At 36.2% G+C, this 12,766-nt stretch overlaps 1 protein-coding gene across 7 annotated transcripts in view; it reads left to right on the top strand.

Moving 5' to 3' along the window:
* LOC150104005 (uncharacterized) overlaps positions 1 to 11,604 on the top strand; it is a 534,288-nt gene extending 522,684 nt beyond the window's left edge. For all 7 annotated transcript variants that reach the window (XM_090397243.1, XM_090397238.1, XM_090397241.1 and 4 more), the window contains one exon: positions 11,431 to 11,604. In XM_090397243.1, coding sequence (XP_090253369.1) covers positions 11,431 to 11,470 — 40 coding nt within the window. In that variant the 3' untranslated portion in view covers positions 11,471 to 11,604. The remainder of the gene's footprint in view (positions 1 to 11,430) is intronic.
* The last annotated feature ends 1,162 nt before the right edge of the window (positions 11,605 to 12,766 follow it).

Genomic DNA, 12,766 nt, shown 5'->3' with positions numbered 1-12,766 from the left:
CTGGTTTTAATATTTTTTGGATTTTATGGGGGGTTGTATCCATTGGCTACAAAGGTGTTAAGAATATGAATAAGTTTAGTAATGGCATTGTTATCTGGACTAATTAATCTTGCCCTGTTATATAGGGTTTTTATAATCCCATACTGTTTGGAGGGGGCATGGTGTGAACACTGGTGAATGTATCTACCTGTATGTGTAGGTTTTCTGTAAACTGAGAAAGCCAGGGATCCATTAGGCTGGCATGTAATCAGAGTATCTAGGAAAGGGAGATTGTTATTGTTTTCTTTGTCTAAGGTAAACTGGATCCTGGGATGTTGATTGTTTATGTGTAAAAGGAAGTTTTCGAATGTGTCTAGGCCATGCGGCCAAATAGCGTAGCCAAACAATAGGTTTAAGTGGGGCCGAGTTTAAGGCTTTTTCTTCAAAGGTCTCCATAAAGAAGTTGGCCAGAGGTGGGGAGAGTGGAGAACCCATGGCAGTCCCCTCTATTTGTTTGTAGAATTTTCCTTGCAAAATGAAATAGCCTCAGTTCATGGTGAACTGAGATATCGGGACGAAATTTGCCTTGGATGAGGTCCAAAGTATCTTTGAGTGGGTCATTGGTGAATAAGGAGGAGACATCAAAACTGATCATTATGTCAGTGTGTTGGAGTGAGAAGTTTTCTATACTGGCTTTAAAGTGGGCTGAATTTTTAATGTGTGAAGGTGTGTTGCCAGTATATTGTGTGAGCACTTTGGCTAGTTTGTATGTGGGGGAAATCGATGCCATCCACAATGGGATGTAATGGTACATTCTGTTTATGGATTTTTGGAAGTCCATATATTCTGGGGGGGGTCTAGAGTTAAAAGGTTTTAGTTTATTAGAAATTTCCACAGGCCAAAAAGTAACCTTCTTAAGGAACCTATGGAGTGTTCTGATTTGGGAGCTGGTATGATCATATTCTATAGGGAGGTAAGTAGACCTATCTAATAGCAAGTAGGAAAGCTTGAGTAGTCAATTTTGTTTAGAACTACAGTGACATTCCCCTTATCTGCTTTAGTAATTATTATTTTACTGTTATTTTTTAATTCCTGTAGGGCTTTGAATTCTTCTTTAGAAAGATTGCATTTTGGAGGTTTAGCTTTAGTGAGAATGCTGGCTGCATCTAGTCTGATATTGTTGGCAATATGGTTGGGAGGATTGCAGATATTACATTCTAATTGAATCGTTATTTCTTCAGAAGGGATTTTTTTCGGGGTTATGGCGAAGTTGTGGCCTAGGGAGAGCGCGCTGATAGCGTCAGGCTCCAAGGTTAGGGATGACAGGTTTATTACTGTGTTGAGAGGCAGTTCAGGTTTGCTAACTGGGTTCTTTTTCAAACTTTCGAATTTTTTGATGTGCCAACAACGTACTTTTTGGAATTCCTTATTTGCTGAATAATTAGAGACGTTGGAGAGGTTCGTCCAAAGATCATCATTTAGCGTAGTGGTAAGAAAGAGGTCATAGTGTGTTATACTAAAGAAGGAAAAACTATAAGAGGAGATTAGCACTACATTTCAAGGAAAGTCTCAGGAAGTTCTTTCATCATTTGTTCATCAAAAGGCAGAATGATTATGGAAAAGGTGCTGGGGTGACTGACTGATGCATGTGGGATTGTAGAGATGGTTAATAATCACACATTCTAAATGCATATCTCTTCCAATATCTCAAAACTCTCTCTCTGTCTCTGTTTCACCAGAATGAAATACCCCAAGAGTGAGTTGAGATATTGGAAGAGATATACATTTAGAATACTATGCCCTGAATGTTAATAATGCAATATATATATTTTGCCTCATGTTTTAAGGGAATATGCTAAAAAATTTGACACCATCATTGTCAGTTATTCAATGAAGACTTACAACTAGAAGTTTTTTGGAGAAGGGTAAGATCGTGTCTCTACAGAAATGTTGCAGTAAAATGGAGGCATCATACTGTTGGGTCATACTATCTGACTTTGAATCCGCCATCTTGTTGGAATGTTATTCTTATTTAAATTATCCATTTTTTTCTTAATTGATTGTTGGTTGATTACTGATCAAAATATAGAAAATTTATATTATCCTGCGCCACCCTATATTCAGATTAGTCTATATAATATAGTGGAATCAATCATCAACTAACTTTTGCAATCTCACTTTTCTACAGGCCGAGGTTAATATTATTATTTAAGGCTTCCGCAAGGTCCGATAAACTTTATGAGCAGTGCAATGAAAGAGAATCAGGCAAACACCAAATTGGAATCAATAAAGCAAAACATTTAATGCAGGGTTACATAACTTGTACATTAAGTATAACTTTGAAAACAAGATAATGCAAATCAACTTAGTTCAAATACTCATAACAAACATAAAACATTAGGCATCAGACATCCAGCTGTCAATGTTACAAAATCTTACAGTAATTATTCTTAAAGTAGAATTCTCTAATTCTCTCTTAATCAACAAACACTTAATTCAATTATGAGGCAGTTATCACTTCAAGAGGGAAACACTTTAAAGCTCCATACTTCGGCTAATGTTAGTAGAATGCCACAGTTAATGTTAGATATATCAGGCAGAGCTAACTCTTATTTCTTCACGCTGAAATATAAAAAAATGGACTGCTCTTACCGGGTTACATCCTTTGCACATTGAATTCACTATAGGCACACTTAAAACTGAAGTTAACTATCACTTTCAAGTAACACTATTCAAAAGGAATCTTCACTATATAACTGAAATATTAAACATAGAGCTTGACAAGTCTTGACGCACTTGTTTCAGGTAATCTACTTATTCCTTATTTTCTTCTACGCATTAATTTCAGCTTTGCACTATTCTTCCTCAAAACAATTGGAATTCAACGTAATTTTAGAATTCCGTAGAAATATTCCAAATTGCCTATTAATTTCCCGGTCCTTTCTTAATCTATTTATGGCATCTTCAAATTTCCTTTACTGCCACTCGTTACTTCACTCCGTGATGTCCTGAATGCTCCCCCCCCTCTTTACTTTCGTTTTCCAATTAAATAACTTCCTTCTTCCCACCAAAATCCAGTTCTAGCCAGTTCAGCTCATATCGACTCCTTCTCCCTTCGAATACCATAGCTCATGCTCCACGCACACGCTATCTAAAATTAACTCCGTTTCCTTGACAACACCCAATCAAATCTCAATCAGAAAAATTACATAAAGTCATATCAGCAGAATTCTACATATTTACATTCTCTTTCAGAAATACTAATAAAAAAAATATATCACAGTTCACATAGGGTACATTAAACTTGCATGTATGTATACAGTTTCTTACAATATAATTATGGGAATAAATTGAATGACATTTTAATACAGAGTCCTTTCATTACTAATACATATTCTAGATTAAATAATTAAACAATAATAAACAAACTTAAAGTAATTATATGAATAATAATTTATAAGCAAGAGACTAACATCAAATAATATACACAAGTCTTGCTTATGACATGGTGGATTATGTTGGAATCTGAAAGAAGTATTAACAGTTTTCATTTCTCTTCATTCAGAATCCAACAATACCATAGATAGTTTATATTTTTTTCTTTATCTTGTGAAGATTTGGAAGAAATTAGATAAAGCTCACACAGAATTTAGCAAATGCAGATGATATTATTTATAGAGATTAGTATAGATTTGTTAAAGAATTTTCACCTGTAAAATGATTTTCACCTATCAAAAGCATTTTATGGGATTTATTCATTTGCACTAAATAAATTTAGATATCATTCAAGTAGATCGGATTGATATTCAGCTGGTAGATAAATATCACAGACTTAACTTATGAGGCAACTGCTGAGGAAAATTATAAGTGGGATTCTACAGGACCTAGAACTGGAACATGGCTAGTAGCCTATCTAGTGACCACTAGCATTGTCACTGGACTGTGGGGATATATTCAGATGTTTGCAGATGACATAAAGCTATTAAGATTTCTTAGGAATGGTATGAGTGTAGTGGTTCATCAGGAGGATTTGAGTAGGCCTCTAACTGGAGAAACAAGGAGCAGATGCCAGTTGTTTCAGTATTTGAAACAACTGAGACAATTGGTGCACAAACTATTTATTGACCTCAACCAATCCTTTTTCTCTTCATTGTGACTCCCTTCTGTAAAACAACTCCTGAACTTGGGATGATGTTTTAACAAACGAGTTAAAAACCCTCGAACAGCACATCAATGCTATGAACGAAACTTTTTCCCCCAAAATACAAGCAGTGGAAGCTAATCTCAAACTAATTGGCTATCAGCAGCACAACGCAAGTTCACCATTACTCATGAGTGAACTCTGTGACCTAATCGCATCAACGCTACATGACTTGATGGAGGCCAAAAACAAAGAATTTAATGCCGCTATTTTGAATTTTCTGATGGAAAACGGGAAATCATTAATAAGACATCAACAAATTAGCAGAAGAATGCAACATTGATTCTAAAAATATCATCAGATGCCATTGTTTTGGACCCATAAATAAAAGAAAGGACAGAATACACTTTCCATGCCTTGTAAAAGTGATTTGTGACACTCCGACAAGCCCATCTAAATTAATAACAGCGATCAACAACAAGTTCAAAGACACTTGCCCCCAATCATGCATATGTGCTTGACCAGATCTTACATTTGCCCAGAGGAAACAAGGATGCCATCTTCGAAGAAAACTTGAAGAAAATTACTAAAATGAAGACAACAGTTGGATCATCAACTGCAAACAAGTTAAAATAGTGCAAAAATGGCGCCACTAGTAGCCACCATGGAGACCAGTATGCAGACACTGCATAGGAAATGTGAGGTATATATTTGACTTTTGCTGTCAAATATATACCTCACAGAACCTTACATATCCACTTCACCAATATCTGTGGACTAAACTCCAACCTTAATAGTGTTCACTACCACCTTCAGTCTACCAAACCCTACCTAATCTTTCTGGCAGAAACTCGAATCCCCCCAGTGCTATTCATATCAACTTTCAAACTACACACTCTTTAACTCCTTTCGACCTAAGAGTGGTGTCTGCTCATACATCTGCTCTGAAAACCTTGCCAGAGAGCATCCAACCTAGAATTGCCCAACGTTGACCTTCTTGGTTGAAAATATCCCTGCGCCATTTGGTCAAATTCATCTGCTGTCTCTGTCGCTCCCCTAATGCAACCAATCACTTGGAACGCTTTAATTTCCTTTCCTTAAAAATTCATTTTCAGCAGTGCTTCTTTCCCAACATCAAAATCATCCTTCTAGGAGATTTTAATATCCACATCACCAACTCCAGTTGTACAGATCTTCCAGGCAGAGATGCTGAAACATTTTTCATCATTAACGACCTTACAAAACTTGTCCAGATGTCAAGCAGAATACCAGACAACCCCAACCACACCCCAAACATCCTAGATCTCTTCCTCACCAATGACCCTTCCAAATACACAGTGAATGTAGTAGGTCCACCTAAAAGTAATTCTGACTACAATCTAGTACTCATCTCCCCTCTCCCATGCAACAACGCTTACACAGCCACTTCTATACAAGAAAAGTTTGACATTATAACAGTGCCAAGTGGGACAGCCTCTGTGACTTCTGTGCCTCATTCCCATGGTTGGACTATTGCTTCCAGCCTTCCAACCCAAACATATGCACCGAACTTATCAACAAAGTAATCCTCACTGGCATGGAAACATACATTCCCTACTACTCTGAACTGCCATTCTGTAACTAAACCCTGGTTCTCCAAGAGATGTGCCAGAGCTGTACAAATGAAAAACCAAACATACCATAACTGGCTCACACCAAGAACTCCATCCTCCTTTAGAGCTTATACTCAAGCCCAAAATAGATGCAAAAAAACTATTAGTACTTCCAAAACAGAGTTTGAAAGAGCAAAAAAGAAAACTAGCAGTCTGTCCAAACAGTAGCTGAGCTTTTTGGTCTCTCGCCAAAGCAACTTGGTCATAACTTCTGCCCAGCATTATTCCCACCCACCCTTACCATACCTAGATTGCTCTATTGCATCATCACCCACAGAAAAAAAGCCAATCCTCTGGCTTCATACTTTGCTTTCAATGCATGCATAACTCACAATGGTAAATGCCCCCAACCATTCCAGATATCCAATATACAATGACCCCCTATATCCTTTTGTCAGAAAGAGATCAGAAAAATACTGTCCAAATTAGATATTGTCTTGAGAGTTTGTGCACTAGAACTGACCTATCCTGTGTTGCCTATATATGCTCTCTTACTCCACTGCTATCTATCTCAGCCTGGAAATTGGCCAATATTCAACCCATTCCCAAGAAGGATGACGAGTCACTGCCACCCAACTACTGCCCTATCTCACTCACCTCAGTCCTGTCTAAAGTAATGGAAAAATTCATCAATTCCCAACTCCTACACTATCTTGAAGGCACCCACCTAATAAACAACTGCCAGTATAGATTCCGTTGCTGCTCATTAACAGGAGATCTGCTCACATATGTCCCCCATCTCTGGACAAATGCCAGGGAGAAGTTTGGTGAATCTCAAGTGGTTGCACTTGATATCTCCAAAGTTTTGACCAGGTTTGGCAGAAAGGCTTAATAAGCAAACTACCATCATTTGGTCTGTCTCAGGACCTCTGTAGTTGGATTACCAGCTTTCTGTCTGGATGCACACTATGTGTGATGGTGGATGGTTCCACAAGGTTCTGTCCTCTAACCAACCCTCTTCCTGCTATATATCAATGACCTACTTCAGTTGACCTCTAACCCAATCCACGGTTTTGCAGATGACAGCACATTGCACTCCTCCTTTTCCTTTGATAAACCTTACTCTATACATCTCACTTCAACCTACAGAACATCAACTGCCACTGCCCTAAATTCTGATCTCCAAGCCATCCTCCACTGGGGTTCAGATAACTTTATCAATTTCAGTGCTAATTAAACCCAGTTTTGTCTTATTTCTCATAAAAACAGACCATTTTTTCCCAATATTATTTTTGACAATACCGAAATTTCCAAACAATTAGAGACGTTTTCATGTCACCTTTATCATCTCTAACTCCTTTTACAGCACTCTTTCCTCCATTGCTAAGCTTCTTCAACAACCTCCAGAATATCTTACCACCTTCTTGATATTTATTTTCTATGTTCTTGCCAAAGTCCTCTGACTTTTATTTAGCTAGTTTTGCGCAGTGTTTAGCTTTCTTACATTTGTCACTGTATTCTCTAAGAGCACAAGCTGACTTATTTGCCAGGAACTTTTGATATGCTTTCTTCTTTTCCTTCACTGCCTCTTTGACTTCCTGTGTCCACCATGGAGTTCTAATTTTTCTATCCTTGCAGACAACTTCACCACATGCCTCTTTAGCAGAATCAATCAATGTTTTCTTCAGAGCTTGCCACTGAATCTCCAAGGTTTGATTCCCGTTCTCAAACTCTTTCATTTTTTCTTGAATTATGTTTGTATATTTTAGTCTACAGTTCACATCTGAGAGCTGCTCAACTTTTATTCACTTTAAAACTTTCTTACATGTTATTCTTTTCAATATGAAATTCAATTTTATCCTGCTGAAGACTAAATAATGATCACTTCCAATTTCAAATCCTCTGTACACTCTGGTGTCCTGCACCAAGGAGAAAACATCACTATCAACAATAACATAGTCAATGAGTCTTTTCTTATTCCTTGTCTCTTCTCTCCATGTGAATTTGTGCACATTTTTATGTTGGAACATGGCGTTAGTAATAACCAGTCCATGTCCTGAGCAGAAATCAAACAGATATTTGCCATTATTATTAGCTTTGCTCTTTTCTCCAAATTTCCCCAAAATATTTTTGTATGTCTCACAATCATTTCCTACTCTGCTATTTAGATCTCCAACAAGGACCAACTTTTCCTTTTTCATTGTGTCAGTTGCTTTTTCTAGAGCCTCAAAAAATTCCTCCTCTTCTACCTTGTAGAACCTTCTGTGGGACCATAGGCACAAATAACTCTCATTGTCCAGTTCTCCATTCTCATATTTGCCCACATTACTGTATTTGAGACTGACTGCCATTCAAGAAGATTAGCCTCATATTTTGTGTTGAATACTATGGCTACTCCTTCTTTTCCTTGATTGTCATTGCCTGAATATAACAATTTGTATTTATTGCTCAGAAAGATCTCACCAGTTTTTGTCTTTTTTGTTTCAGTCACCCCTATTATGTCGATCTGGTACTTATCTAATTCCCCAGCTAGCTCCATTTCTTTGCCATTCAGGCTTCTTATGTTGATAGTACCCTTCTTTAACTCTGGTGATGTTGAGTTGGAGTATGTTTTCCAAGGAATACAATATACAGTCTTTTAAATCAAATGTAAACAAGTTCCTCCTTTCACAACCCACTGTCCATATAAACTACTAAGTACTATAGGTTGATCAACCAACCTCTCGTGTATGGGCTCAACATTAAAAAAAAAAAAAAGAAAAATAAATAAATAAATAAAAAAATAGTTGAAGTCTATGAAACACATTGCTGGGGTAATGTGATGTGCCATTTACCTCATGCAGTGAATTTTATGTAGTTGAGTAAGAAAATTAGCAAGTATAGTTTTATAACATGTACATCTTCAACATTTTCTGATAAGTACCCTTAAAGGTGTGGTTGGTCAATTGTATAAGCAGACCACATCTGAAATGCTGTGAACTCTAGTTTGCTCGATTAGAAGATGAATTGCAAAACAACTCATTCACTTCTGATTGCACTTAAAAATTGAAAATTTTCTTTTTCTTCAAGAAACCTGATTACCAAGTAGATAATACTTCCACTCTCTCTTACCTACTACTGTTGATTCCCACTGAATAATTTTCTGTGATTATACAAATGTATGGCAATAGCATTAAACACCAGGCTTTTTTAAAAAAAAACGTTTTGGCTACTCAGTTATTTTTTTAATAGTATGCAGATGTTACTTTCCACTAACCACAACCATAATATTTATAATTGTGAATAGAATTACAAAGTTAATTTCCAAACACACTCTGAATTTTATTTCCTAAAATAAACAGATTAATTAAAGTACTCCAATTGGAGAGAACACTGTTAGTTTCTTCTACTGATGTTGAACTGTGCAGGCATAATTGATCTTGATTTTATAAGTGTTATACATATTTTCCAAGCAATTCATTAACTTTTAAATTAAATCCTGTAAAGCAGCCAAATCTAGTGGGTGGGTGGGAGATGCAAATGCCATTTGCCATTTTAGTGATTTGTGTTTTACAGATATGAAATTGCACTTTGTACCTCATGCAGTGAATTTTATACTGTTAAATAAGAAAATCAGCCAAACAGTTTTGGCTGATTTTCTTATTTAACTGTATATCTTGTACAGGTTCATCATTTTGTGATAAGCATCCTCAAGGGTGCACAGAATACTATAGTAATTCTAGTAACCAACGTATATGTTGGGTATTCCTAATGATATTTCTTCATACTTAACATGTTCATTCCAGACAGTGTCCACACACACATGCACCACTGCCCATGGGAACTCACTTGACCATATATATGTCACTTTCATGTCTAGCAACCACCTTTTTTACAAAGTTTATATGGTATGTTAGTTGCTACTTTTTCATTAGAATTTTATTTGTTAAATTAGCACTTGTAACTATCATAACGGTATTGAAAATTTCAAATGCAGTTAGAACTGATTTCAAGTTATACAAATATATATGTATGTATGTATATATATATGTTAAAGATACCAAGCAATTTTTTAAGCTAGGTTTTAATCCTTTTTCCCAAGTAAGCAAACAAGTAAGTCAAGTTTTCACCTACACATAGTGCAAGTCTGAGGCAACTCGTGGTAAATACCACTGCTTGGAAAGAAGTCAAGGGACACCATAGTGTGAAGAACAAGCAACCATGTCATCCATCTTAATAAGATGTAAGACCTCCTTTCACTGCAATGACTACAGCAATCAATGGAACTTTTGGACCATTTTTCCTGTAGGCACATAATCAGGTCCTGGACTGTTATGGGGTAGATCTCCCTTTTCCTCATCTGATGCTTCAGTTCATCCCAGAGATGTTCATTTAGGTGGAGATCAGGGATCTGTCATTCATATCTCAAACTATGCGGTTACAGCAACAATGCAATTCAGCAAGACAGTGCACCATATGGTATGATGCATTGTCTTGCTGAAAGAGACAATAGTCAGTTCTGCAGAAATGCCACACAGTTGCAAATATTGCATTGTCCAGATTTCTTTCAAAGTTCAATATTTGTGGCACCACAAACAGAGCCCCAAAGCCAAACCAGGAAAAATAGTACCATACCATCACATTGCCACCCTCCAAATTTCATAGTTGGGGTTATGCATTCTGGTAAGAGACATTCACCAGGCATCCATCCACCTGCGCGGTAGAGTGTAGCATGATATTCATCGCTCCATAACACGGCCTTCGAGCTTCCATATCCCTGATGGTGCATGCTGGTTCAGCTAATGTGGAGTTTGCATATTGCAGTCCTCCCATGGAAACCCATGTTGTGAGGCTCAGTTCTTTTAGTTAAGTTCCAGTCAATGCCTGGAACTCTGCCTTCAACATGTCAGCCAACAAATGGCAGATTTTGCATATTATCCTTCATAGTTCCCTATGGTCATGTTTGGTGAGTGTAGTGGGTCATCAAGTGTGGATAGCATTTGCAGTTGACTTCCTGCATCTCAGTATGGTATGACTGATTGTTGACCTAGGATGGCCCAGTTTTGCCAAACAGACAGGCCTGCAACATGGCATCCTCCCTCTTTCAAACTTCGTTAGGTCCCTTATTGCAACCATTTCAACTGGACACACTGACTAGGGAACATCGTATTCCTCCAATTTATATCAGCTACAGACACGACTTATTACATGGCACGATGCACCTTGCCCACAGGGGTGTCCATTGACTTCTTTCCACACAGTGTGTGTGTGTATATATATATTTATATATATTTATTTATTTGCTTAACATAAATTGTTTACTTTCTCCATACCAAACATTGAAAGTGTTTTTAACTTGGTTCTACTATACATTAAAGATGCCAACAAATTATATACTTGGTTTAAATCCTTTACCTAAGGAAGCAAAACAGTGTTTTATGCTTGAAATATGTTCATCTGAGCTACTTGTATATAAAGGCTAATGACTTCACATCACTTGCCTTAGTACGTATCCTGTAATGCAAAGCACACACACCCTTTTGGACATGTAAAATGCTATGCATAATGGGAAGGGCCACTATCCAGACTGGTTTTGACTTTTATTGAGGTCTCATCAATGAGAGCCAGACCTGGCAGAGATACTAAGGTTGAAGTAAAAATAGCAAAAATATATATACAAAACTTTCACATAAATATAAAATTATATATAATTTTCATTTATTCAAATTTATTTTACAGTCCTGGAAGTAATTCTGCTTTTTCTCAGTGGCGGCACTAGTCTGCATGACCTGCTAAGTGAAACATTTTGTAATTTGTCCTTATGTCATTGATATAAGGTTGTTAAAAGTGTACATTTAAATTTTAATCATTATATGTATGAAATAAATCATATTTTCAATCAGTTTTTGAATATTCATTTTCTCTTCTTTTTGAATAACCATTTCACTCTTTAAGCGCACTTCTGAGTTTTCAGCACTGGATCAAAATCATAATTGAAATATTGTTTCAATGTTTTAATTTCTTTATATGAAATTATTAATCTCAGAAGAGATTTCATTATACATGGTAGATGAAGTGAGGGATAACATCTAAATGTTCATGTTACTGTAATCCTACCAGCATGTCTGATTCATTTTCAAAGTGAAATAGTAGAAATTGTGGATCTGCAAGTTCTGCTCATAAACTACAAATAGAACTTTTGCTATTTTTGTGTTTAATTCTTACTAGTAGTCAAAATGTCAAATATAATGATGTCATGTCTCAGAGCACTTCAAAAATAATTATATTAATACTAGTACTTTTCTTTCAATAATAAGATATATACAGTCAACCCTTATTCTAGAAAAGTTATTGATTAAAAAAAATAGCTTGTTCTAGGGGAAGTTTCGTTATAGTGAATGTTCACTACAGTGGTGTTTGTGATTTGTTTGTATATTGAACAAATTCATCAGCTTGAAGTGTACTAAAAACAGGGGAACTTTTGCAAGGTTAGTATTGCATAAAAAAAAATCAAAGTAAATGTGGTTGCTTTAATTAGAAAGTACTAATGCTGAAGTTATACACAATGTTATATTCAATCAAATGGTATAATAATGGATAAGAAGGAAGGAGGAGCTGCATTACAACACTAAACACAAGGATTATGTTTTTTGAATGATAGGCAATTTCAAGAAGGATGATGTGAGTAGACATCAAAATGGGGAATTGAACAATGAAGCTTATTTGTTCCTATTGTCCACAGAAAGTTTTACTAAAGAAGTGGAGAAATTTTTTTGGCATTAGAGAAGGCAGCTGACAAATGAAAATTCTAGTTCTTTTTGTGAATTGCAGATTAGGAAATTAATCAGCCATTTAGAAATGTTTATGGGAAGCATTTGAAGAAAAGAGTAAAACAAATAATTGTAAATACCTGCTACATTTCTGTTAAAATATGCACTAATCATTGCTAACAACATGTTTTAACTTGACCACATGCATAAGTTCATATGAAGAGAATAATGCAAGAAATAAGAGAAGGTCGTATTATTGATAGTTATATCTTCATGCTGTTTCGGGATACAAGCGTTTCCAATTT

Source organism: Typopeltis vanoorti, chromosome 8 (genome assembly GCF_054136105.1).
Source record: "Typopeltis vanoorti isolate ZY-2024b chromosome 8, IOZ_Tvanoo_1.0, whole genome shotgun sequence".
Lineage (NCBI taxonomy): Eukaryota > Metazoa > Arthropoda > Arachnida > Uropygi > Thelyphonidae > Typopeltis > Typopeltis vanoorti.
The sequence above is the reverse complement of the archived record's forward strand: the minus strand, read 5'-3'. Positions and strand labels throughout refer to the sequence as shown.